Source organism: Paracoccidioides brasiliensis (assembly GCF_000150735.1).
Source record: "Paracoccidioides brasiliensis Pb18 unplaced genomic scaffold supercont2.1, whole genome shotgun sequence".
Lineage (NCBI taxonomy): Eukaryota > Fungi > Ascomycota > Eurotiomycetes > Onygenales > Ajellomycetaceae > Paracoccidioides > Paracoccidioides brasiliensis.
The window spans coordinates 850,620-874,436 of NW_011371358.1; the positions used below are offsets into that span (position 1 = coordinate 850,620).

General features: G+C 45.7%; 6 protein-coding genes across 6 annotated transcripts; 3 read left to right on the forward strand and 3 right to left on the reverse strand.

Moving 5' to 3' along the window:
* Positions 1-727: 727 nt before the first annotated feature.
* On the forward strand, positions 728-7,049 carry PADG_00255 (tetrafunctional fatty acid synthase subunit FAS1; the record flags this gene model as incomplete). Its single annotated transcript, XM_010757971.1, has 2 exons — positions 728-6,523; positions 6,585-7,049. The coding sequence occupies 2 exons, from the start codon at positions 728-730 to the stop codon at positions 7,047-7,049; spliced, it is 6,261 nt and encodes a 2,086-aa protein (XP_010756273.1).
* A 1,168-nt stretch (positions 7,050-8,217) lies between these two features.
* Positions 8,218-10,456, reverse strand: PADG_00256 (transcription factor IIF subunit TFG1; the record flags this gene model as incomplete). Its single annotated transcript, XM_010757972.1, has 2 exons — positions 8,218-9,015; positions 9,095-10,456. The coding sequence occupies 2 exons, from the start codon at positions 10,454-10,456 to the stop codon at positions 8,218-8,220; spliced, it is 2,160 nt and encodes a 719-aa protein (XP_010756274.1).
* Positions 10,457-13,643: 3,187 nt separating this feature from the next.
* PADG_00258 (uncharacterized protein) lies at positions 13,644-14,530 on the forward strand (the record flags this gene model as incomplete). The annotated part of the gene is made up of 2 exons (XM_010757973.1): positions 13,644-13,910; positions 13,985-14,530. 2 exons carry the CDS (start codon positions 13,644-13,646, stop codon positions 14,528-14,530), a joined length of 813 nt encoding a protein of 270 aa, XP_010756275.1.
* A 718-nt stretch (positions 14,531-15,248) lies between these two features.
* On the reverse strand, positions 15,249-16,785 carry PADG_00259 (uncharacterized protein; the record flags this gene model as incomplete). The annotated part of the gene is made up of 2 exons (XM_010757974.1): positions 15,249-16,636; positions 16,761-16,785. The coding sequence occupies 2 exons, from the start codon at positions 16,783-16,785 to the stop codon at positions 15,249-15,251; spliced, it is 1,413 nt and encodes a 470-aa protein (XP_010756276.1).
* A 683-nt stretch (positions 16,786-17,468) lies between these two features.
* On the reverse strand, positions 17,469-18,982 carry PADG_00260 (uncharacterized protein; the record flags this gene model as incomplete). Its single annotated transcript, XM_010757454.1, has 5 exons — positions 17,469-18,287; positions 18,351-18,464; positions 18,567-18,670; positions 18,865-18,877; positions 18,962-18,982. 5 exons carry the CDS (start codon positions 18,980-18,982, stop codon positions 17,469-17,471), a joined length of 1,071 nt encoding a protein of 356 aa, XP_010755756.1.
* A 2,166-nt stretch (positions 18,983-21,148) lies between these two features.
* Positions 21,149-22,230, forward strand: PADG_00262 (uncharacterized protein; the record flags this gene model as incomplete). Its single annotated transcript, XM_010757975.1, has 3 exons — positions 21,149-21,290; positions 21,368-21,449; positions 21,543-22,230. The coding sequence occupies 3 exons, from the start codon at positions 21,149-21,151 to the stop codon at positions 22,228-22,230; spliced, it is 912 nt and encodes a 303-aa protein (XP_010756277.1).
* Between the last annotated feature and the right edge of the window lie 1,587 nt (positions 22,231-23,817).

Here is a 23,817-nt window from a genome sequence, read left to right on the forward strand (position 1 = left end):
TTGTTGGGAGCTCTCTGCCCAAGCGACCAGTAATAGTAATCACTGGGAAGTTTTGGGGCGTATAGGCGTATCCGTGCCGTAAAACCCTGCCAAGCTTGCCCCATCCCGATACGCAATCCCACCAAAAGTTCAACCCTTTCTGGGTTTTTGGGGCTGCCCTGGTACCGCGCTAAACCCAATGAGAGCTCTCTGATTCAACAATATGTATTACCGTACAGAAACCATACAAATACACATACATGCCGGTGTTTCTCAAACCTTGGAAATATTTTTTATTTCCCTAATCCATGATGAGGACAGGCAATCTCGAGGTTCAACTTCAATTCTTCCAATCCTCAACCTCTTCTCTCTTGTTTTTTCCTTTCACAATGCTAGTCCACTGAACTCACGGACAAGCGGATTTGCTTCAGCCATAGTTTTGGAATTATTCACTACATATTGTTTGTTCCCTTCTTTGTCCCTTCTCTACAAGCCCACCACTTCATGGTTTGATTGTTGTCGGTCCTGTCCTTCCCTCAACGTCCTCCGTTCTTGTCCTCATCCTCATCCTGTTGGTGACGTTGGGACACTAGATATAGACAAAAACGGTAAGGTAACATTGTTTTGCTAGAAATTGTATTTTCAATTTCTCCTCAGTCGTGCATGGCTGACTTTTTGACAACAGACATCCACCCCAACCCTCCTCGAATAAGATTCCACTCCCTACATCATCATTATCATCATAGCCATGTACGGCACTTCCACTGGCCCTCAAACGGGCATTAATACTCCGCGATCCTCCCAATCCCTCCGCCCTCTTATCCTCTCCCATGGCTCCCTCGACTTCTCCTTCCTCGTCCCTACCTCCCTACATTTCCATGCCCAGGAACTCAGGGATAACTTTTCCGCCTCTCTCCCTGCTCCCACAGATGAACTTGCCCAGGATGATGAACCGTCCTCCGTAGAAGAGCTCGTTGCCAGGTATCTGGGTTTTGTTGCAAGTCAAGTAGAGGAGGGCGAGGACGATTCCCAGGGTTCCTATCTCGAAGTATTGAAGCTGCTCCTCAACGAGTTCGAACGGGCATTCATGCGGGGCAATGATGTTCATGCAATCGCAGGCTGTCTTCCAGGCATCAGTGCAAAGAAATTGCTCGTTGTTCAAGCTTACTATGCTGGTCGTGCGGCAGCAAATAGGCCCACAAAACCACACGAGTCAGCGTTGCTGCGTGCAGCAGCGGACGGCAATGCGCGTCTGTACAGTGTGTTTGGAGGCCAGGGCAACATCGAAGAATACTTTGATGAGCTGCGAGAAATCTATGTTACGTATCCTTTCTTTGTGGAAGACCTCATTTCATCGTCCGCAGAATTGCTTCAGTCCCTCTCGCGGGATCCCGATGCTATTAAACTCTACTCTAAGGGAATGGATATTGTTCGATGGCTGCGGGACAGCGACTCACAGCCTGATACCGATTACTTGGTGTCTGCCCCCGTCAGTCTCCCCCTGATTGGTCTAGTTCAGCTTGCCCACTTCATGACAACTTGTAAAGTGATGGGCAAACAGCCTGGTGAAGTCTTGGAGAGATTCAGCGGAACTACAGGCCATTCACAGGGTATCGTCACTGCTGCCTTGATTTCCACAGCTACCACCTGGGACTCGTTTGAAAAGGCTTCCAAAAACGCCCTGACCATGCTGTTCTGGATCGGAATGCGCAGCCAGCAGGCCTACCCTCGAACTTCGCTTGCCCCATCGATTCTGCAAGATTCAATTGAGAACGGTGAGGGCGTGCCAACTCCAATGTTGTCCATTAGGGATCTTCCCCGCCCAGCGGTCCAGGAGCATATCGATGCCACCAACCAACATCTGCCCAAAGACCGCCATATCTCCATCTCCCTGGTCAACAGTGCCCGCAACTTCGTTGTGACTGGACCCCCCATTTCTCTATATGGTCTTAATCTTCGACTGCGCAAGGTCAAGGCTCCAACAGGCCTGGATCAGAATCGTATTCCTTACACGCAACGAAAAGTCCGTTTTGTCCATCGTTTCCTCCCCATCACTGCACCCTTCCACAGCCAGTATCTGGCCTCTGCTTTCGAACAAATTACAGAGGACCTGGATGATTTGGTGATTCCGTCCAAGTCGTTGCGGATTCCAGTCTATGATACCAACACCGGTGAGGACTTGCGGGCCAAGGACGAGGATATTGTCCCAGCATTGATTCGCATGATCACCAGAGATCCTGTTAACTGGGAGCATGCCACTGTTTTCCCCAACGCTACCCATTTGCTTGACTTCGGCCCAGGTGGTATTTCCGGCTTGGGCGTCCTTACCAACCGCAACAAAGATGGTACTGGCGTTCGAATTATCCTTGCTGGTGCCATGGATGGCACAAACGCAGAGGTTGGCTACAAGCCTGAATTGTTTGACCGCGACGAGGAACATGCAGTTAAATACGCTGTCGATTGGGTTAAAGAACATGGTCCAAGATTAGTAAAAACCTCTGTTGGCCAGACCTTTGTCGACACAAAGATGAGCAGACTGCTCGGTGTAGCCCCCGTCATGGTTGCTGGTATGACTCCAACAACGGTCCCGTGGGACTTTGTGGCCGCGACGATGAATGCTGGTTATCAAATTGAACTTGCTGGTGGCGGATACTATAATGCTAAATCGATGACGGAGGCTCTTAACAAGATCGAGAAGAATATCCCTCCCGGTCGCGGCATCACCGTTAATTTGATCTACGTTAACCCACGCGCGATGGCCTGGCAAATTCCCTTGATTGGGAAACTGCGTGCTGACGGTGTACCCATTGAGGGCCTAACGATCGGTGCTGGTGTGCCATCTATCGAAGTTGCCAACGAGTACATCCAAACACTCGGCATCAAGCACATTGGTTTCAAGCCCGGTTCCATGGATGCTATCCAGCAGGTTATCAACATCGCCAAAGCCAACCCTACTTTCCCTGTTATCATGCAGTGGACTGGTGGTCGTGGTGGTGGCCATCACTCGTTTGAAGATTTCCACCAACCCATCTTGTTGATGTACAGCCGCATTCGCAGATGTGATAATATCGTGTTAGTCGCCGGGAGCGGCTTTGGAGGGTCTCAAGACACATATCCTTACCTAACCGGCTCCTGGTCCCGGCAATTCGGCTACCCTCCCATGCCCTTCGATGGTTGTCTCTTCGGCAGTCGCATGATGACTGCTAAGGAGGCCCATACCTCCAAAGCCGCCAAACAGGCTATCGCTGAAGCCGAGGGGGTTGATGACGATCGGTGGGAAGATACATATAAGGGTCCTGCTGGTGGTGTGATCACTGTCCGCTCCGAGATGGGCGAGCCAATCCATAAACTGGCCACCCGCGGCGTCCGCTTCTGGCATGAGATGGACCAGAAGATATTCTCCCTGGACAAAGCCAAGCGTCTCCCTGAGCTCAAGAAGAAGCGTGATTACATCATTAAGAAACTGAATGCCGACTTCCAGAAGGTTTGGTTTGGACGGAACTCGGCTGGCGACACTGTCGATCTGGAGGATATGACCTATACTGAGGTGGTTCATCGGATGGTGGAGCTTATGTACGTGAAGCATGAATCGAGATGGATCGACGACTCTCTGAAACGGCTAACGGGCGATTTCATCCGTCGTGTCGAGGAGCGCTTTACCTCTGTGGCAGGTCAACCGTCACTCCTGCAGTCATACTCTGAGCTTGATACTCCTTACCCATCGGTTGAGAAGATCTTGAGCGCATACCCTGAGGCGGCGTCGCAGTTAATTTCTGCACAAGATGTCCAGCACTTCCTGCTGTTATGCCAGCGTCGTGGCCAGAAGCCTGTCCCCTTCGTCCCCGCTCTGGATGAAAACTTTGAGTTCTGGTTCAAGAAGGACTCACTCTGGCAATCTGAGGATCTTGAGGCCGTTGTTGGACAGGATGTAGGCAGAGTGTGTATTCTACAGGGTCCAATGGCTGTCAAGTATTCCAACACTGTCGATGAGCCTGTGAAGGATATCCTTGATGGCATCCATAATGATCACATCAAAGGTCTTATTCGCGACGTGTATGGTGGAGACGAATCCAACGTCCCTGTTGTCGAGTATTTCGGTGGCCAGCTGCTTCTGGAAACTGAAGAGGAGCGTGATATCGACGGTCTTACCGTCTCCGAAGATGCCAATAAAATCTCCTATCGCTTGTCGCCTTCTACATCTGCCAGCCTTCCTGATCTCGACCGCTGGCTGCGTCTGCTGGCTGGCAAGACATATTCGTGGCGATATGCAATGTTTACTACTGAGGTCTTTATCCAGGGCCAAAAGTTCCAGACTAACCCCATGAAGCGTATCCTGGCACCCACGCCTGGCATGTTTGTCGAAATTCAATATCCAAACGACGCGAAGAGAACTTTCATCAGTGTCAGGGAGCCCTCGCAATCCGGGAGACTGGTCAAGACTGTCGAGGTACGAACAACCGGCGACAGAGAAATCTCACTTACTCTGTTTGAAGGCCGGACTGCTGAGGGTGGTGTTGTACCCCTGTGCTTCCGCTTCACATATCACCCAGAGACTGGATACGCCCCCATCCGCGAAATCATGGATGACCGGAACGACCGCATTAAGGAATTTTACTATCGCATTTGGTTTAGCGATCGGGATGTTCCTTTCGATACCCCTGCAACTGCCACCTTCGATGGAGGCAAGGCTACCGTTACCAGCCAAGCTATTGCAGACTTTGTCCACGCTGTTGGCAATACTGGAGAAGCATTTGTCGATCGCCCTGGGAAGGAAGTGTTTGCTCCTATGGATTTTGCTATTGTTGTTGGGTGGAAGGCAATTACCAAACCAATATTTCCACGCGTGATTGATGGAGATCTTTTGAAGTTGGTTCATTTGTCCAATGGCTTCAGAATGATCCCGGGTGCTGAACCGCTTAAAGTTGGCGATGTTCTTGAGACAACTGCACAGGTTAATGCGGTAATCAACCAGGACTCTGGGAAGATGGTTGAGGTTTGCGGGACGATCAAGAGGGATGGCAAGCCGATTATGGAGGTCACGAGTCAGTTCTTGTACAGAGGATCATACAATGACTTTGAGACCACCTTCCAGCGCAAGGAGGAGGTCCCCATGCAGCTCCATCTCGGTTCCTCCAAGGATGTTGCCGTGCTTCAATCCAAGGAGTGGTTTCGCCTCGATGAACCTGACGTTGACCTTCTGGGCCAGACTCTTACGTTCCGTCTTCAGAGTCTTGTCCGCTTCAAGAACCAGACTGTTCTGAGCAGCGTGCAGACTATCGGTCAAGTCCTCCTCGAACTTCCTACGAAAGAAGTTATTCAAGTTGCTTCAGTGGAGTATGAAGCCGGCACTTCTCATGGCAACCCGGTCATTGATTATCTCCAACGTCACGGCTCTGCTATTGAACAGCCAGTTCACTTTGAGAACCCGATCCCGCTCAGTGGGAAGACTCCTCTTAATCTGCGTGCGCCTGCTTCGAACGAAACCTACGCTCGCGTTTCTGGCGATTACAACCCCATCCACGTTTCCCGTGTCTTTTCCAGTTATGCAAATCTACCTGGCACGATCACCCATGGTATGTATACTAGTGCCGCGGTGCGCAGTCTCGTCGAAACATGGGCTGCAGAGAACAACATTGGCCGTGTCCGCAGCTTCCACGCCTCCCTGGTTGGAATGGTACTTCCCAACGATGACCTCGTCGTCGTCCTCCAGCATGTTGGTATGGTAGCTGGCCGGAAAATCATCAAGGTGGAAGCAAGCAATCAAGCGACGGAAGAGAAGGTACTGCTTGGTGAAGCGGAGGTCGAACAACCTGTCTCTGCATATGTCTTCACTGGTCAAGGATCTCAAGAGCAAGGAATGGGTATGGATTTGTACAACTCCAGCCCTGTCGCGAAGGAAGTATGGGACCGTGCAGACAAGCACTTCATCGAGAACTACGGCCTGTCCATCATCAACATCGTCAAGAACAATCCGCAAGAACTCACCATCCACTTCGGCGGTCCACGAGGCAAAATTATTCGCCAGAATTACATGTCCATGACTTTCGAAACGGTCAATGCAGACGGCAGCATCAAATCTGAGAGGATCTTCAAGGATGTCAATGAGAACAGTACCTCATACACCTACCGGTCGCCCACTGGGCTTCTCTCCGCCACACAATTCACACAGCCCGCTCTTACGCTGATGGAGAAGGCCAGTTTCGAGGATATGCGGTCCAAGGGCCTTGTGCAACGCGACAGCAGCTTTGCCGGGCACTCTCTTGGCGAATACTCTGCTCTCGCTGCACTTGCTGACGTTATGTCCATCGAGAGTCTGGTGTCCGTCGTGTTCTACCGTGGTCTGACGATGCAAGTTGCCGTGGAGCGCGACGAGCAAGGTCGTTCCAATTACTCCATGTGCGCGGTGAATCCGAGTAGGATCTCCAAGACCTTCAACGAGCAGGCGCTGCAGTATGTCGTGGAGAATATATCCGAGGAGACTGGCTGGTTGCTTGAGATTGTCAATTATAACATTGCCAATTTGCAATATGTTTGTGCTGGAGATGTAAGTTTGTTCTATTCCCGATTTTTCCCCTGCCCTTTATCTAAGCTAACAATTCACCCAGCTTCGCGCCCTCGATACCCTCACAAACGTCCTAAACGTCCTCAAAGCTCAGAAGATAGACATCACCACCCTAATGTCCACCATGTCCCTCGACGACGTGCGCGCCCACCTGGTCGAAATCATCACCTCCTGCTCCCAACTCACCTCCTCAAAACCTCTACCCCTTACACTCGAGCGCGGCTTCGCCACCATCCCACTCAAGGGCATCGACGTCCCCTTCCACAGCACCTTCTTGCGCTCTGGCGTGAAACCGTTTAGATCCTTCTTGCTGAAAAAGATTAATAAGACCACGATTGACCCCAGCAAGTTGGTTGGGAAGTATATTCCGAACGTTTCGGCCAAACCGTTTGCGTTGACGAAGGAGTATTTTGAGGATGTTTATCGGTTGACGAATTCGCCGAGGATTGGGAGTGTACTGGCGAATTGGGCGAAGTATGAGGAGGCGGGGGTTGGGGAGAAGGTGTAGATACGCCCTGATGTAGAAGTTTGGTGTAGCGTTGGGTTGGGTTTGGAAGAGGGGTTTTGCCTACTCTTCTTGTCTGTTGTGTTTATGCTTGTTGTTTCTCTTTTTAATTTTTGAAAATAGCTGGTTAATATTTGCATGGTTTTAAGATGGATGGATGAGTTTTATTATATGTGACTCCGATGGGGCGGTATGCGATCAAACAAAAATAGCTGTTGGCGTTTCTTGTTGTACTCTTAACTATTCTTATCACACCTGCTTTCCATGCTTCTTTTTGAGCTGATAATTTATCCATGTAAACTTTTGCTATTCTACATTTCCTTTGTTGATCAGCAAAAGATTAATATTCCTGTTTAGTTTGATTTGGTCGCTTTGCTTCTTATCCTTTTTCTGTGTAATTTGTGAGAAACTATGAGCACTGGTTCATAGAAATTAGACATATACATAAATTCCTCTGTTGTTACCCTTCACGTAGCTCTCCACATCGCAGATCACTCATCTCAGCCCCTCCAGTTACGTAGGCATACTAATCTTTACATATGTTGATGAAACTCCAGAGCAAAAAGCATTTGCAAGACAATACATTTTTAGCCTTGACAGTCTATTATCTAGCAATCAGGCCTCTTCTCTTCTCCCATGTATATCATCTATTCCTGGTGGGAAAGCGAGTTAAGGGGCGGCAAGGGTGAGCATAAACCTGCTAGGAACACGTGGAGAATATGCAGGGGGATTTAGTAAATGGTTGAAATGCCATTTTGAAATCCGTGGAAGATATCTAAAACAGTTGGTGTATCGCACTGTAAGAGCCATTCAAGGCGGGTGGCGAAAATGAAGTGAAAAAATAAATTCCTGAATACATAAACGTGACAAAGGAGTTAGTTACCCATCTACATACCATACAACACATATAGGACGTAGAAAACACATCAAACCAAACCCAACCGGCAGGGTCCATATCCATTATAATCAACAGCCATCATTACTATCCGCTTAAAAAAAAAAAAAAGAAATATGGAAATCGGCTCAGTCTCTCCAACCTTGTTTCCCTTTCCCATTCTACCACCCACTCGCTACACTGCTTCACTGTCCAATCAAAAAATCCCTAAGAACAAACCAAAGCCAATCCATACATAACCCACCCCAATCGCAACTCATCCACGTACCAATCCAATCACGACCCCTCCTTCAAAACCCCAGGCCTCAACAACCGATCCTCTTTCCCATAAATACTCACATCGCGCACAATAGCAATGAATTTCCGATGATTCTCCTTCGAATCCCCAATACGAGGACGGAATATCTTCAACAACTCCCCACTGGCAATACCCATAGCGGGGATCGCGGAATGAATTTCCGACGCAGTGGGGAAGGTGAGGTTTGAAGGCATCCCAACGGGTGCCGGGACGGGTGTGGAGGGGCGTGTCGTCGGTGCTGGAACAGCTGGACTCCCCGCACGAGAACCATGAGGCGTCCCAGCCCGCGATTTCACGGCTGGCGGGTTGAGTTTCAGTTTCTTAGAAGCTACAGCTGTTGTTCCGTCGCTCATTTCGGCGCCTGAGCCAGCTGCCCGTTCACCATCGCTACCCGATCCGGGTCCGTTTCTGGCACGTTTCCTTCCGGGTTGATCGGGTCCTTGTTTGCGTTGGGTCTGGAGGGCCGCTGCAGGGCCTGGGGAGATAGGTCGTGAGCCAGGTTGGGCATCGTGTTTGCTCTTGGGCTTTTTGCGGGAGGTATCTGTGCCGCTGGCTTCTGAGAGATTGGGGGAACCAGGACGTTTTCGAGTAGAGTGGGATGCTGCTCCTTTTTTGTTGAGCGGGTCGGTGTGTTTGGGGCGGCCTGAGGGGGTATTTGTGCCCTTTGTTGAAACCCCGGAGTTCTTGTCGGATTCCTTGGCTCTCTCTTTCTTGGTGCGTTCCTCTAGCTTTCGCTGTTCTTCTTTTAAGCGCTCGGTTTCGGAATCATCTGAGCTCTATTGTAGGATAAATGTGGTTAGTTAGAATCTGGAATATACTTGGGGTGAGTCATTTTGAGGATACAAATATACACACCTCTTCATCAGAGTAAGGATTTGCATCCGAGCCGCTGCTGTAATCAAAATTCTTCTCTCTCCGCTGAAGAGCTTTTCGTACGCGCTTTCCAAAATTCTTGAGCTCCTCCTTTTCTTTTTTCTCCTGGTTCTCCTCTTCATCGTACATCTTCTCATCCTTAAGATCGAAAATATTGGCCTTTAGTTGATCCTCTTTTATTCGCTTCTCGGCTGTTTTGACATCTTCGTCCTCGTCGAACATCCCAACATGTTCTTCATCGTCAGCAAATCTGTCTTCTTCGAAATCCAAATCATCTCCTTCAAAACCATCACCAGCCCCTAAAAACCCTTCTCTCTTCCCGGTAAATAGTCGGCTCTGTTTGGCATACTGCTCAAGCGCCTTCTTCTGAATTCTAACCTGCTCTTTCTCAATAAACCACCGGGGATCTTTGTTCTTCTTTGCCATGTGCTTCTCCGCCTCTTCAATGGATAGAGTTCTGAAGGGATTTTTGGTGATGAATTTGTACCACTTGTCAATCGGAACCATTCTCATCTTTCCATCGTTTTGAAGAACAAACATCGCATGTGTCTCCGACATGGCTGCTTCATAGTTCCCAACCCAAGTTCCCTTATTATCAAAGTCATCCAGATGCCAAGGCAGCGCTTCCTCATACTTAATCCGAGCTCTAGCCATCTCCTCGGGTGTCATCTCAGATTTGAACACCTGTTGAGTCCGCTGTTTCGGTGCATTGGCCTTCTTTGGTACAGTAGCAGCTGACGGCGCTATTTGTGCCAAATTCTCTGCACGTTCCTTCTCCCTTGCCGCTTTCTTAGCCTCCAGTTCCTCCCGCTCAGCCTCATTGAGCTCACTCTGTTTTCGTGGAACCTGGCCCTCTTTCTCGGTTGCTGGCCCAGTGTTCAAGGTACGAGGGTCGCGGCGCTGTAAACGGACCGGTCGTGTAAACTGTGACTCATCTCTAGGATCTATATTTTTCTTCGAGGCAAATCTGGCAATATGATGTTTTAAGCCCTCTCTCCATGCACGTTTGGTGGTTATCAATGGATAATCAACGTAAGTCTCAGAAAGCAAGGGTCCGCTAAATCCATTTACGGTCAAGTCGTCTGCGCTGGGGTTGATAGGTTTGGGCTTTGCTAAAGGCTTTGGTCTAGGTACAGCTAGTGGAGGTCGAGGCCTTGGAGCTGCTGTCCCGTTGGCAGCTTGACCTCCTGGCTGGCCTTGACCTGGTGGACGCGGTATTGGTTTCTTCTTCGGGCGGACTAAGGGGTCTGCATTTCGGCGACGTATTTTAATGAACGGTCCATTTGGACCAGGCGGAGGAGGGTGACGAGCTGGTGTAGGTGGATTGGGTGGCGTAGCACTCATGGTTAAGAAGGTATTGTGTCCTCGACAGGGTATTATCTCGAGAGTCTATCGAGAACGTAAGATAAACGGAAGTGTCGCAAAGATAGCAACTGGTTAATCACAGTCGTGAATCCCTTGGGGAAACGACTTGTTCGGAGGTTTAGCGGTTGCGGTAAAGAACCATGAGACCTGTAGCTTACATATGGGACGGTTGGGACAGTCGTACAGAGGTAACGGAATACCAGTAGAATAAGCTCTATGTTCGTAGGCAGTTCTCACAGAGATGATGTACTTGTCAGTGAAAAAAAAAAAAAAAAAAAAAAAAAAATATTCTGAGAGAGAGAAACAGCCAGAAGGGAGCAACACAGGTCAAATATATTGTTTCTTTATTGAGGTGAATGAACAAATGATTAGAGGTTGAACAAGAGAGTTTAAGAGATCACATGATATGTCTTATATAAGCAAAAGCTAACTAACGTAATCAATAAGCGAGTCGGCCACATAAGCAAGTCGGCCACTTCTTACCCCACTCTACGATGAGAATGCATCTATGCCTCAATCATAAAGAAAAAGAGAAAGAATTATATTATCAATTATTTTCTATATGCCTAGAGCATGTATGAGCAGTATGCTCAGTAATCCCACATACACTACACTGTGATGCTGTATGTTTTTGTAATTGCAACTCAGCAGTCTCAATCATTCTTTGCTCTCATTTATTAACTCTTTATATAATTCAAGTCTTCTTCAACTCTCAAAGCACTCTCTTGAACTACATATATATAGTCTCTTTCTTGCTTTCTTTTTTGCTTGACATTTTGAGCTCTTAACTCTCTGTTTTCAGCTGCTAAAATAGCAGCATTATGCATTGTCATTTAATATCTCTTGATCAGCTGACTTAGAGCATGATTGATTAAACTAAGTGAGCTCTGTGTACAATGCTTGATATATTCTTTAATTTCCTCAGTCTGCTGCTTTAATTGATGTATATTATGTGATATAACTGTCACTCAGAAGGTCTAAGAGCTGTGAGAGATCTCTGAAAGAGTGGAAATATGTATTATGATATTAAGTTATAAGAATCTGTTCAGAATTGTACAGAATCAGTTCAGCAGCTTTAAAGCTGCTTTTGATATTGCTTTCAGTCAGAGTCTGCATTTGAGCTGCAGAATAGAGACTTAGAAACTTCTTCTTATTAATATAATTGATTTCAAGTCACATTTGATTTTTTATTTGCTGTCTATATGCAGTTTTTAAAGATGAGAAGCAGTTAACTTTCAATGACTGAAGAAGATGAGAGAAATGTGACAGTATATAGAGAATAATAATCTAATTCTCAGTGTAAAATTAATTAAATTCAGCTGAGACATGACTTCAGTATCAGTCTAGAATCAACAGTTGATATCTGCTCTTCATATAGAATAAAGTCTTTTTGTTGAACATCTCTTTTAATCAATACAAGCTCAGCTGATCAGTAATATAGTCATTCTCACTAACTTCAATTACTCAGTCATATAATAGCTCTTCTGTCTTATATTAGCAGAATTGATGCATTATTTCTTTGAAAATAATTATTGTATATAATACTCAGTCAGTTGTATTGACTTCAGTAATAACAGTCATTCATTTCTGATCTTCAGACTGTATAAGTTCGAAATTCTCAGCTCTTTCAAATTCAGTCATCACTCTGACAGTCTTAATTACACTTATCTGAAACTCTGTCTTATCAAAGTTATAGATATCATTTTTCAAAATCTCATACTTTGTAATAATATTTTATATAAATCTAATGACTTACAGATAATCTCACAATTCTCACATAAAGTCTGCTGATGATCATACTTATGTGAGAACTTGAATTTCAGCTCATCATAACACTTGATAAAGTTTCATACCCAGCATTCACTCACTATGAGTGGGGGATTGAATTCTCAACTGGTAAGAAGATTGATAATTTTTTATATAGCTGCAACTTAAAGAGACTAATCTCACTTATTCATGATCAGAATTTATTGAACAAGAGATTTTTTTTCTGTAAGACTAAATTTTCAATTCTTTAAAAATATGTCAACACATGCTGTATGATTATATATACAATGAGTTAAAGTTGTATAAGAGACTTCATATAGCTTGGCTGCAGCTTATATACTTGAAATTTGATCATTTTTAAATGCTTGAATGACTAAAAGAAGCCTTTCTTCCTAAGTAGAGACTTTATTTCTTTATGAGATTGATATTTTTGATGCAGAGCATTTCTCATTGTATGAAGAGTGAGAAGTGATTCACTCACTTATATGATTCACTCACTTATTGATTACATTAACTATTAACTAACTAGTTAACTAGTGTTGAGCAAGTTGAGCACTGATTGCTCTGAGCAGCCACTTCACCACATATGACAAACCCTATATAGTTAGCTAGCTTCAACCACAGTTGACTTAGTTAATCAAACTTTGAGCTTTATAAAGTCTTGCTCTATTCTTCATAACTTTCACAACAACAGGCAATCAAACACACTTAACACTCTTTACCCTGGAGTGATAACTTTACTTGGTCAATGCTTGTGCACTTCTTTGAAGATTGATTAAAAAGTGTTATTTCATCCAATGCCATCTTCTGTAATTGAGTTTCTTTTTTGTTTAGATACCCCTTAAGCTGCATATTCTTGTAACTTAGTCCCACTGTTCAAACCTTGAGATAAATCAAGTTCATCAAACACTTGATTTATCATTTCTTTTTTCTTTCTGCTATACATTTCGGATCTCTGCATTCAACAATGATGATGTCTAGAGCTGGTTGGTCTTTTATGTCAACCCCAGGCAAAGAAACTGATCATAACTATCTTCACTTCCTCACCACATGAATCAAAAAATGGAACATATCCTATAATCATATTCTTATAGCTGAGAAATTCTGTTGCAATTTGATTGTGATGTCAAATAAAGCTGTGAAGGAATTTCTCAAGAAGAGAATTGAGGTATTTGTGAATGTGGTTGTGAATCTTTTTTGCTATGAAAGCTTCAAGTCAGGATCTGTATTACTGACTTTTATTGCAGATTTGCAGTTCATCTCTAAAAATATGCTCTACCATCTGAGAAGTCAAATGCCCACTGTTTTGAAAGAGGCCTTCCATAGGAATGGATTGTTCATGTCATTTATACCAGGAAGAGTGACAAAAGTCTTTGTATGCGATGCATCTGTTGAAACAATGGAAACCTCATCCGCAGCATTACCAACAGAGTTAGCCAACCCAGCCACTGGCGCTGAAGTAGTCGGCCATCGCAAAACCTGTTCAGGAGTTCACATCATCATCATCCATTTCCCTTCCTCAGGCGGTGATCTGGCAATCCACTCGACGGAACTCCTTCACAATTATGCCAACTGTGACACTCGCGTATTGGAGATGGGCACTTTTGTGAAACATTGGGCTACCGCACGTCGAATTCAACGGCCCCTCAACTCGGACCCTCTCTTCGTACGGCTATGTCTTAATGATCCTCCATTTCCTTCTAAACGTCGTCGAACCTCTTGTTCTCCCAAAACCTGCAGCACACCAGCATTGGTCTCCACGAACTCCAGTGGATTGAGGGGTGCGAGGTATTCTATTGGAGAGACGTTTCCGCAATAAAGAAGGCTGCGCATCAGGGGAAATTGACACGCAATAAACAACCGGTCGTCGAACTCCTGAGGGGTTTTTTTGACTATTACTCTGCGGGCAAATTTATCACAGGGCGTCGTCGATTCTGTTACAAGACTGACGTTGTTTCGGTCCGAATCAGCGGTGGACTGACGACGAAGAATGAAAAGGGGTGGGACGTTAGCGAAGGTGGGGAACATGTCAACCCTGCCCGGAGGAGACAAAGGTACTATTTAGCCATCGAGGATCCATTCAGAACAAAGCTTAATGTCGCCGGTGGTGTCAACATGAGAGGTCTTAGCGTTATCAAGGATGAATTTGCTAGAGCAAGGAACATAATTTTGATTACGGATAATGGGGGTATTGGCTACGACTTGTTCCGGCCCAAAGTATCGCCACAGAATAAGCCCAATTTGCAACGCGAGTTACATGACTTGGGTCTTGTAAATACACAATAAACCAACTTTCAACCACGGTTTTCTTTGTGTTTTGATACACTGCGGTGGTGAGATGAAGGATTCATCAGCACCTAAGTGATGGCAGTTTTTCTTCGCTGTAGTAGTACACCTGTGAGCTACCGCATCAGTCATGGTGTAGTATGCTCTGGTACATTGTCGTGGTTGTGTGATAGTTACTTCCCTGTGATTTCTGGTATCTTTCATTATTCTTTGTTGATTCATTTTCTTTCATGTACATCTGTTCAGATCATCATTTGGACATCAATGTCTACAGCGCCTGATCATAAGATTTAATTATGGCATCTCTGAAGTTTCTTGCCTTTAATTCTCTTGTTGTTGATTACTTTGTAACTTATTTCCCATCATCTGGACATGTTCCAGAGAAATTCCTTCTGGTATTAATATCCTCTAGAGTTTACTTTTGTCTATTTATGTTTTCTTCACACACGGTTCTCCTCACACGTTCTCCTCAAGCATATTGCTTATTATGAATTTGTTGCTAGCATGGTTTTCATAGTTAATAATGAAGATTTACTATTTTAAGTCATATTCACATTTATTCTTAAACCGGAGTACCACTCTAGATGCATTGCTCAGCTGGTATCTGCACCTACTCTCATATCATGGCATCATAAGATCATTTCGAGAAGCAATTGTACAAAAACAAAAAAAAAAAAAAAAGAGCCCTTTTATCAACTTCCGTCCGTCACTACCTCCGCTACTCTCCCTCTTCCCCCCCATCTTTACACCTCCCTCTCCACCACCCCTCCAAACCCTCAACATCAAATCTGCCGCCACACCTGTCCCCTTCCATGATCTCCCTTAACTTTCCCCTATCACTCACAAACCACTCCCTCCCCAAACAATCCTTCTCATACGCATTCAAACTCACACCTTCCCACTCATGGGTCTTCAGACTGCGGAAAAGCCCCACGGTCCCCACGGGCGGGTTGAAAGTCGCCGCATTCGCGAACACGCTAACGGATACTCCAGTCCTTTGCTGGTGATCTTCCAAGGATGGGTCCATGATGCGTAAATCGCGCTTGGGCGGCATGTGGGGACGTTTCACGATGGTGGGCGATATCCAGGATATCACGGCGAGGATGTCGCAGAGGTAGTTGCGTTTTGGTAAGGGTTTGGGTGGGTGGAGGAGTTGGGAGAGGGTAAGGAGGTTGAGAGGGCGATTGATGGGTTTGAGGATACCTGGGAGCTTGAAGGGGCGGGGTGTGGGTATTTTGGAGTTTTGGATGATCGTGTGGGCGGTTTCTCCTGTTGGAAGTGATGGGATGGGGGTTGTTGGTTTCCTGGCTTCAGGCGATTCGGGAAGGCCATCGTTGAGTACTGGTAGTTCTTGTGGGATGGATTTTCCTGGCTCTTGCATTGGCGCTGGCTGCCCGGGACAAACACCAGGACAGGTTTGGTGATATAGAGTTTCAAAATCCTTGAGGACTTGAACAACTTCATTTCCAGCATCAAATACTCTGTCCAGGTTTTCTGATGAATATTCAGACTCCTGAGCTTTAAACGCATGGACATATTCTGAAATCTTCATGCCTTCGTCCACATGACTTAACCTAAAATGTTTTTCTGTACGTTTAGATTCGTCAACAACATCGTCCTCATCATTGCCACCATCATCCTTCCTCTTCCTTTTCCGTTCAGCTGCCCTTCTCTCCACTTCATTCCCTCTCGCTGTCGCTGACGCCCACGCTCTTCTATGCCCAGTCCTCGTCCCACCCAAACACCGAAACCCATAAACAGCCAGAAACACCACATGGCCTCCGTCTTCCCCAATCCTCTCTCCTTTCCGTACCTCAAACCGATCCAAGCTCACCACAGACCCCGCCATTATCTCCCCCGTCAGAGCCAAGGGATGCAGCGCTTTCCCCAACAGCGCTTGTATCACCAATTCGCCATCACTAAGAAAAATCCGGAACGATCTGCGTTTCGGTTGCTCAGATGTTGAGGATGGTGATGCTGTTGCCGTGCCGGGAGTAATTAATACTTCAATGACACGCTCAACGCGCAGGATTAGTTCTGATGGTTGATATCCTGTGCGCAGCAGTTCCGCTATGCAGGGGCGGATTTCGGGTTCGGGTCCAAGGGCTGGCGGATAGAGAATGGGAATATGATCCTAAGGAATGGAATTTTAAATTTGTTGATCGATTATAGAAATGTGGGTGGGCAATACGATATTAAGAAAAGAATAGGAGCTGTCGTTTCAACGTACCATAACGATCCGATTGCACCTCCATGGCGGAGATTTGCGCTATTACTCTCAAGCTGCTCTCATTGGAGGCGTCTAAATGTAGTGGCGAAAACCAGAGGACTTGGGGATTTGGTGGGAGGATTTGAACAGGGTAAATAGTGCAATTTGAGAGTGTAAGAGTAGATGCAGAAGTTGACGACCAATTTTATTTCTTGTTCTTCTCAAATGCCGCCCAGCTCTTTTGTTTTGATTCAATTCATAATCTCAAAATATCCGAGTAGAAATCAGCTAACTATCAAAAATACGAGTTTGTGAGATGATCATTGATGACTTGCATAAGCTACAAAGATGAGACGCGATGGACAAGGTAAAAACCTAGTTATATCCGCGCGTTTATTCTGCGCTCCTTAAACGCGCCTAGCGTGGCATAGATTCCAGGCCAATACTCGATAAAATTATATATATATGCAAAGAGTTCATGATCTTTAAACTGTTTCAACCCGGTGTCACCAGCTTGCGTTAGCGAGTTTGTTTAGAGCCCATTGATAGATATAACCCCTCCCTTTTGCTATATCCTCAAAGACCATTAATATGTTATGGATCGGCACTTTTGACTATATGGTTTTCACAGTCCAGCTGTTCTAATGAGAAACTAGCTAGCTAGTCCTCTTTATTATTACTACTACTATGATTGCGCTCCTTAAATATCATTGGATGATACTTATTGTATCAAAACAACTCAACAATCTCCGCGTCGTCATCAACATTATCTTCAATTGCCGCTCTAGCCTTCGCCATTGCTTCCTCCTCCGCACCCCCCTCGCCCTCCTCATCTCGCATAAGCACCTGCACCAATCGATCGCACCCTTCCTGCACCCCCTCATCATCAACATGCAAATGACACTCCCGTATAATCGGATACACTTTCACCTCCCGCATCAGGTCCCTCCCCTCTCTCGTTGTTGTTAGTAGAAGCAATGTTTCTAGATGGGTAGATATGATATCCTTATCAGATTCCCGCTCTTTATTTGGTGGCAGGAGCTGTAGATCCGGCAACATCGCCGCGCTCTCTTCATCCGTGAACTCCTCGGGTCCCGCGAGAGGTAGCAGTACATAAGGGAGGATGTTAACATCTGACTCAGCCAGCAGTTGCGGATGCGATTTGATCCTGAATGAGATATTTTTTAGTGTAGATGCTACACCCTTTCTGCGGATGTGGCTGCGGTGTTCAGTGAAAACGGTGAGTTTGGTGATGGGAATGACAGAATCGTAGTCCTGTTTAGTCGTGAAGTAGGCCCTGCCTTCTTCAAACTTGGATATGTCTGCGAAAAGGTAGGCTAGGTAGTCATAGTCAGAGTCAGCGGCTTTGTTGATACCCCCATTCTGCCCCTTGATGAAACAGTCCATTAATTGGTCGAGGGCTTTGGGGGAGTCGGAAACACCCTTCGGCACGCTGCGGGTTAGGTTTACTATGCGTTTGAAACTTTCTGATTTGGCAAGATTGGCGAGGAGCATAGTGATTTCGTTGACGTTTGATTCTTTTTTGCTCTGTGGTTTCATTTAGTTTATGACTTTTGCCTAGAATTAGGTGCGGGCAATGTATGTAAATACCGTTACTTTGCCCAATAGGGTTTCCAGAAAAGCGTCATCTTCCGCTAATTCTTTAAGAACTTCCTCGTCCCCGGAAAGGTTTATCAAGATTGTCAATGCATTTTTTGCAATGGGCTAGAGGGCCAGGAAACGTCAGTCCGTTCTCAAAGAGTCATTTTCAGTTTACTTGAAATCACCTTCATATCTCCTTTGCAGAGAAATATTGAAGATACTTACAGCATAATCCCGAACAAGCAGTTTAAGGTCGCGCACTGGCAAAAGCTGATGAACCTTAAAAAGTGAGGGCTGTGATATCGAGAATCCAAGAAGGTTTTCACATGCTGCATGGCATCAGCTAAATAGTTAGCAATAATACAGATATACGTGCACAACAGAAGAAAAAATTCTATCATAAAAAAAGGGGGTTATTATTGCATATGCAGCAGGAAGTCTAGAGGAACCTCAACAGACCTATTTGTCTTATCTGAGTGTTTCCATGATGAAGAAACTCGACAAGCTAGTTATATGTGCATACATCGCGCAAGTTTCTACGTCAGTTAACCAAATCGAGACAATGCAAAGTTTTCTGGGGAACCCTTTTTGAGGCCCAATGAATGAGGTATGTTGCATACCTCTTCTAGTTCGGTGGGCATTGTGTGCCCACTATAATATGACCGCTATTTTGGTGAAAGATATGGTAAATACTACGACACGAAATGGAAAAATGTGGCCAGATACAAGAGCGCACCAGTGTAGAAGTTCTCCGGATATTTGTTGGAGAATTACAGGAAATATAACAGTCGGCTCTTCCGTAAATCGATCCTTGTTGCGCTTTTGCGATGCAAAATATTACGACAGAAATAGCTAACTTTTTTATTTTGCTTAGTCAGTGAGCCCTAATTGCAGGTTGTCTTATTAGGTAGTTATAAATAACGAAAGCACTTCACTTATTTTCATGTTTGTATAATTATTATCATATTAATATTTGATGTCCCAGGGAACCTCTCCTTGATTAGACATTATTATTTACTGCTTGCTTCTGGGATTGAGGGCGTTATAACGTCGTTTATTCGGTTTTTTATTTTTTAAAACAGTCAGCCAGCTAAAAACGTCGCTGAAACCCAGGTCCGTCTGCCTTCATTGGATTAGAATTAATACCACAAATACGAAGATTGTGTCGATTCGATTGGGTCTCTAGCTTGCCAGCATATGTTAGGTTCGGCTAGGGCTGTTAGTTAAATAAGTTGCTTGGTGAGAATTATTACTATCAATCTTCTATTTCTTCTCTGCCAGCCACACCGTCACATCTATCTGCTCCGTTCCTCGATGGTGCGTAGCTAGTCCTTTAAGATCAAAGTTCCCGATCCGAGACTTCTACCGAATTCAAGTCCGCCTGAGCCTCGACATTGCCAGAAGCTAGAAACATCAATTTGCCGACGACTGGCCGGCTTAGCATAAGAGATAAGACATATCACAGGCACATAAATCACTGATATAGCTGCAGTGTGGGAAGAAAAGGCATTATGCCGTGCCTTTGTTCGACTGTTCCAAAGTAATGAACGATTAACAGAGTTCGAGACCTTGCATTTTGCCTGGATATCACGAAAGAAGAACGCCTATTGTTCGGGTCTTGGTGAGATCGCGTACGGGCATAACCGAACGACATGGTGCAATGTCTGATGGGGGGAGGGAGCTCTTTTCTCAGCGGCGGAACACTTGAAGAGAATCTGGAGGGGCGGAAATATGGTGTGCATATTGTAAAACAAGCGTTGAACGTTTGAAATGAATGGAACTCCGAGACAAAACATCAGCATGGAAATTGAGTCCGAACCTCGCCGGTACAACAACCAAACGAGTTAGTCTGTAGTTAAAGGGAATTAAGTCATAATCAAGACCCATGATTGCGCAAATGGCACCGTCTCGTTGGTGCATGCAGCATGCAGTGATGCGCTGATTCGACTTGCAGGCTGTTCTTATCCCTCCTGGCTCCATCGCGTCTCGAGGAACTACGCATCATGCAGGTCCATTGACTCGAAACAACGGAGGCTAGTTTGTTCTCGCTTGGAAGCGGTGTGAGATATATCAAGACCGATATGAGCTCTTTTGAGGCGTTCTAGATAACTGATGTATGAGTACACCTGGTTACAGTGGTACAGTCCATAAGGTACCCTGTATCACCCGCAGATATGATTCCAGAATGGTTGGTTGAGTGTCTGGCTATTTCATTGCGAAGAGCAGTTACTGTTATCTTCAATTGCTGTTATTGTGTACCGGATTCTTCAATGTTGGGTGAGATGTTGATGCACGAAGCAGATCTTCGAATTTCTCGGCAATTTTTTGGGGACCTTGAAGATTTGATGGAACTTTGCTTTTTTTTCGGCTTTTTTTTTTTTTTAATTTGTGTTTCTTGCTAAATAAAACTAAATCTCACGATGCACCAGCATCAGGGTATTTACATACATCTAGGATCATCAATTCTCCAAAACTCTAGAATAACTTAATCCGGTTCTACGTTACTACGTCTTGGTTGTCTTAGACACTTGAACTGGGTATATAAATGTTTGGATTCCCTGCTTTTCGCCATTTTGCTGTCTCCCATTTTTACTTTGGTAACTATAAAGTAATTAACCTTAATTACTTCACAATTCTCCACCTTGCTACCCTCAGAGCTTAAATAAAAGAATTGGTTGTTTCGCTAAACCTGGACAGAAACCTTCAATATACTTTTCCCCACCCTTTTTATCTCCCTCCTCTTTCCCGCCCCTTCTCCGCAATTAGCCCTCGCCCGCCTAAACATCAGGACAGTACCGTCAGCAAGAATGGTCGCAGAAAACGGCGTCAAATCATTAGCACCCGATCTCCAGGAGATCCATGATTTCCTCATTGACCTGGCTTACCGGGCTGCGGATATCATCACTGGAGCTAAGCCATTTGTCAATTGCGTTGGCTCGAAAAAGAACAGTAAATCTCTCCCCCCAATTGTCTACATGCGGACCTCTGTTGGAAGATGTAATAACGTACGGACTTCTGGCATATAGCATCCGACCTGGTAACAGAATATGACCGTGCGGTCGAAGCAATGGTTGCCAAAGAGCTCAAATCCAAATATCCAAATTACGAGTAAGTCTTCCCTTTCCCGTGAATGTTAACTTCTGTCCAAGCCAATCGAAGTTTTGCAACCGCACGATAATAACTTAACCAAATCAAACACAGATTCATGGGTGAAGAAACCTACCACCCCTCAAAACCCCTCACAGAAGCTCCAACCTTCATCGTCGACCCAATCGACGGCACCGTAAACTTCGTCCACAGCTTCCCGAACTCCTGCATCTCTCTAGGTTTTGCCATCAAGAAGCGTCCCGTCGTTGGCGTCGTCTTCAACCCCTCCACAAAAGCTCTCTACACTGCCATAGCTGGCAAGGGCGCATATCTGAACCGCAAGACAAAGCTTCCGCTCAAGGGACCCGACACGATTGAGCCGCTGAAGGGCCTTGGAAATGCTCTCATAGCTGTGGAGTGGGGTTCTGATCGCCACGGGCAGAACTGGGAGACCAAGCTCCGCACCTTTGAGAGACTCGGCAAGAGCCGCGAAGAGGGCGGAGCTATGGTGCATTCGATGCGCAGCATGGGTTCTGCAGCACTTAACATGTGTGCCGTGGCCGCGGGGGTACTTGATTTGTATTGGGAGGGCGGTTGTTGGGCGTGGGATGTGTGTGCGGGCTGGGTCATTCTGACAGAAGCTGGGGGAATTGTGGTGGACGGGAACCCCGGTGGATGGGAAGGGAAAGTTGATGGGAGAAAGTACCTTGCTGTCCGTGCGTCGCCGAATGGGGAGGGTCAAAAGGAGATTATCGAGGAGCTCTGGGGACATATGCAGGGGACTTTCGATTATTCTCATTGAGAATGCTTCCTGCAGGATACGTCGCTGATGGAACCATTAAAATGCATTTCGCGGCTATGCTCAATCAATTTAATTTATAATTCTTGGATGGGATTTGAAAGTCGGCGTTTAAATAGGCTTGTCCGGGCAAATTTGACTCTGGGACACGATTTTTATTTTTATTTTTACTTTATTTATTTTATTTTATTTTATTTTATTTTATTTATTTATTTTCAACTCTCCGTATGGGAGTAGCCGAATATTGATGATGTAATGATAAGGGGATATATGCATATTTCTTTCTGCTTCACTCAATATACTTAACCCCTTTTAAATGAGGTTTGGAAATAGAAAGATGCGATTGTGATAGATACAGGTTCAAACCCGGCTGCTAGAACCAGTAGATAGAATCAATCCCATGCTTGTTTCTTTTCATTCAAAGTCTTCTTGCATACCAGTGATGAACCATCATCGATACAATATCCTCTTTCAATCGTCTATTCAGTAAGACTTGAAGTCACAGCGTAGCCCCAATGGATTGAGCAGATACTATACGCATTTGGTCATGCTAGTTTTTCCCAAGGTGCTCCACTAGGACCATAGTAAACGTATTTGTAGCTTGGGCATGGTTACATATTTCCCGTTCAACATTAAAAATGAACAATAATATAATAATTCGTCTGTTCTTGTCTAGGGGTTCCCAGCGTCGCAGCCGTTTATCCACGTGACCCTGCCGTTTTCGGCACCGGCATTCATTAACTAGCCAACCCCCTGCATAGACTTGCTCCATCTCACGCTCAACTTCACACCCAACGACAGGATCTGGAGAAGAAACAAAAGAAGAGAAACCGACCCGGAGTCGGCAGCCTTGTTTTGCTTTTAGCGTATTCCCTCCTCAACTGCTCGTCCAATTGGTGTAACATCTTGGAAGCCCCCTCACCTTTGTGACTCTCGAGGCGGTCAAATATCGATACGACTGGATCTGACTAGGACATCCTCGCCCTGCCAGCTGGCCAGCAACTGTTGGTTTTCACGTTGGCCCAAAAGCGTGGCATGCAAAGCTACCAGGTCACTGTCGGCTCTGTCAACCACCCAGTGGCACTCACCTTTGCCTGTCAGGCTGTTGCCAATCGGCCCCAAAGAACCTATGCATGTTTTCTCCCAATGAATACAGCGTGAACTACTCCGGACTGTCATTTCTTAATCGGCCTAGTGGCCCTAACAAGCTAAATATACCCAGTAAACTATCCTAGGCCCTTCCACCAAAAGTAAAGAAAGAAAGCAAATGTCTTTTTGGGCTGGGGTTGGATGTCTCGTGTATTTGATTGAAGATTCGCGCTGTTGGCCATCGTCATCATAGTCTTTCCCCCCGCCCGATCCATCCACATCTTGCGAACGAACAGTTCATGTATCCCTCGCTGGCGGGGACGTTATGACATGGGTGATACTCTGTGGTGGTGGTGAGGGGCTGTGAGCATTTCTTTGCATTCCTCTTTCTCCCGTTCCAACAAACCCGATAAACATTATTGTAAAACAAGAGAAAAGAGTATTCAAGGGGGAGCAAGGACGTGGGAAAGGCGAGATTAATACCCCTTCTTCTTCCCTTGC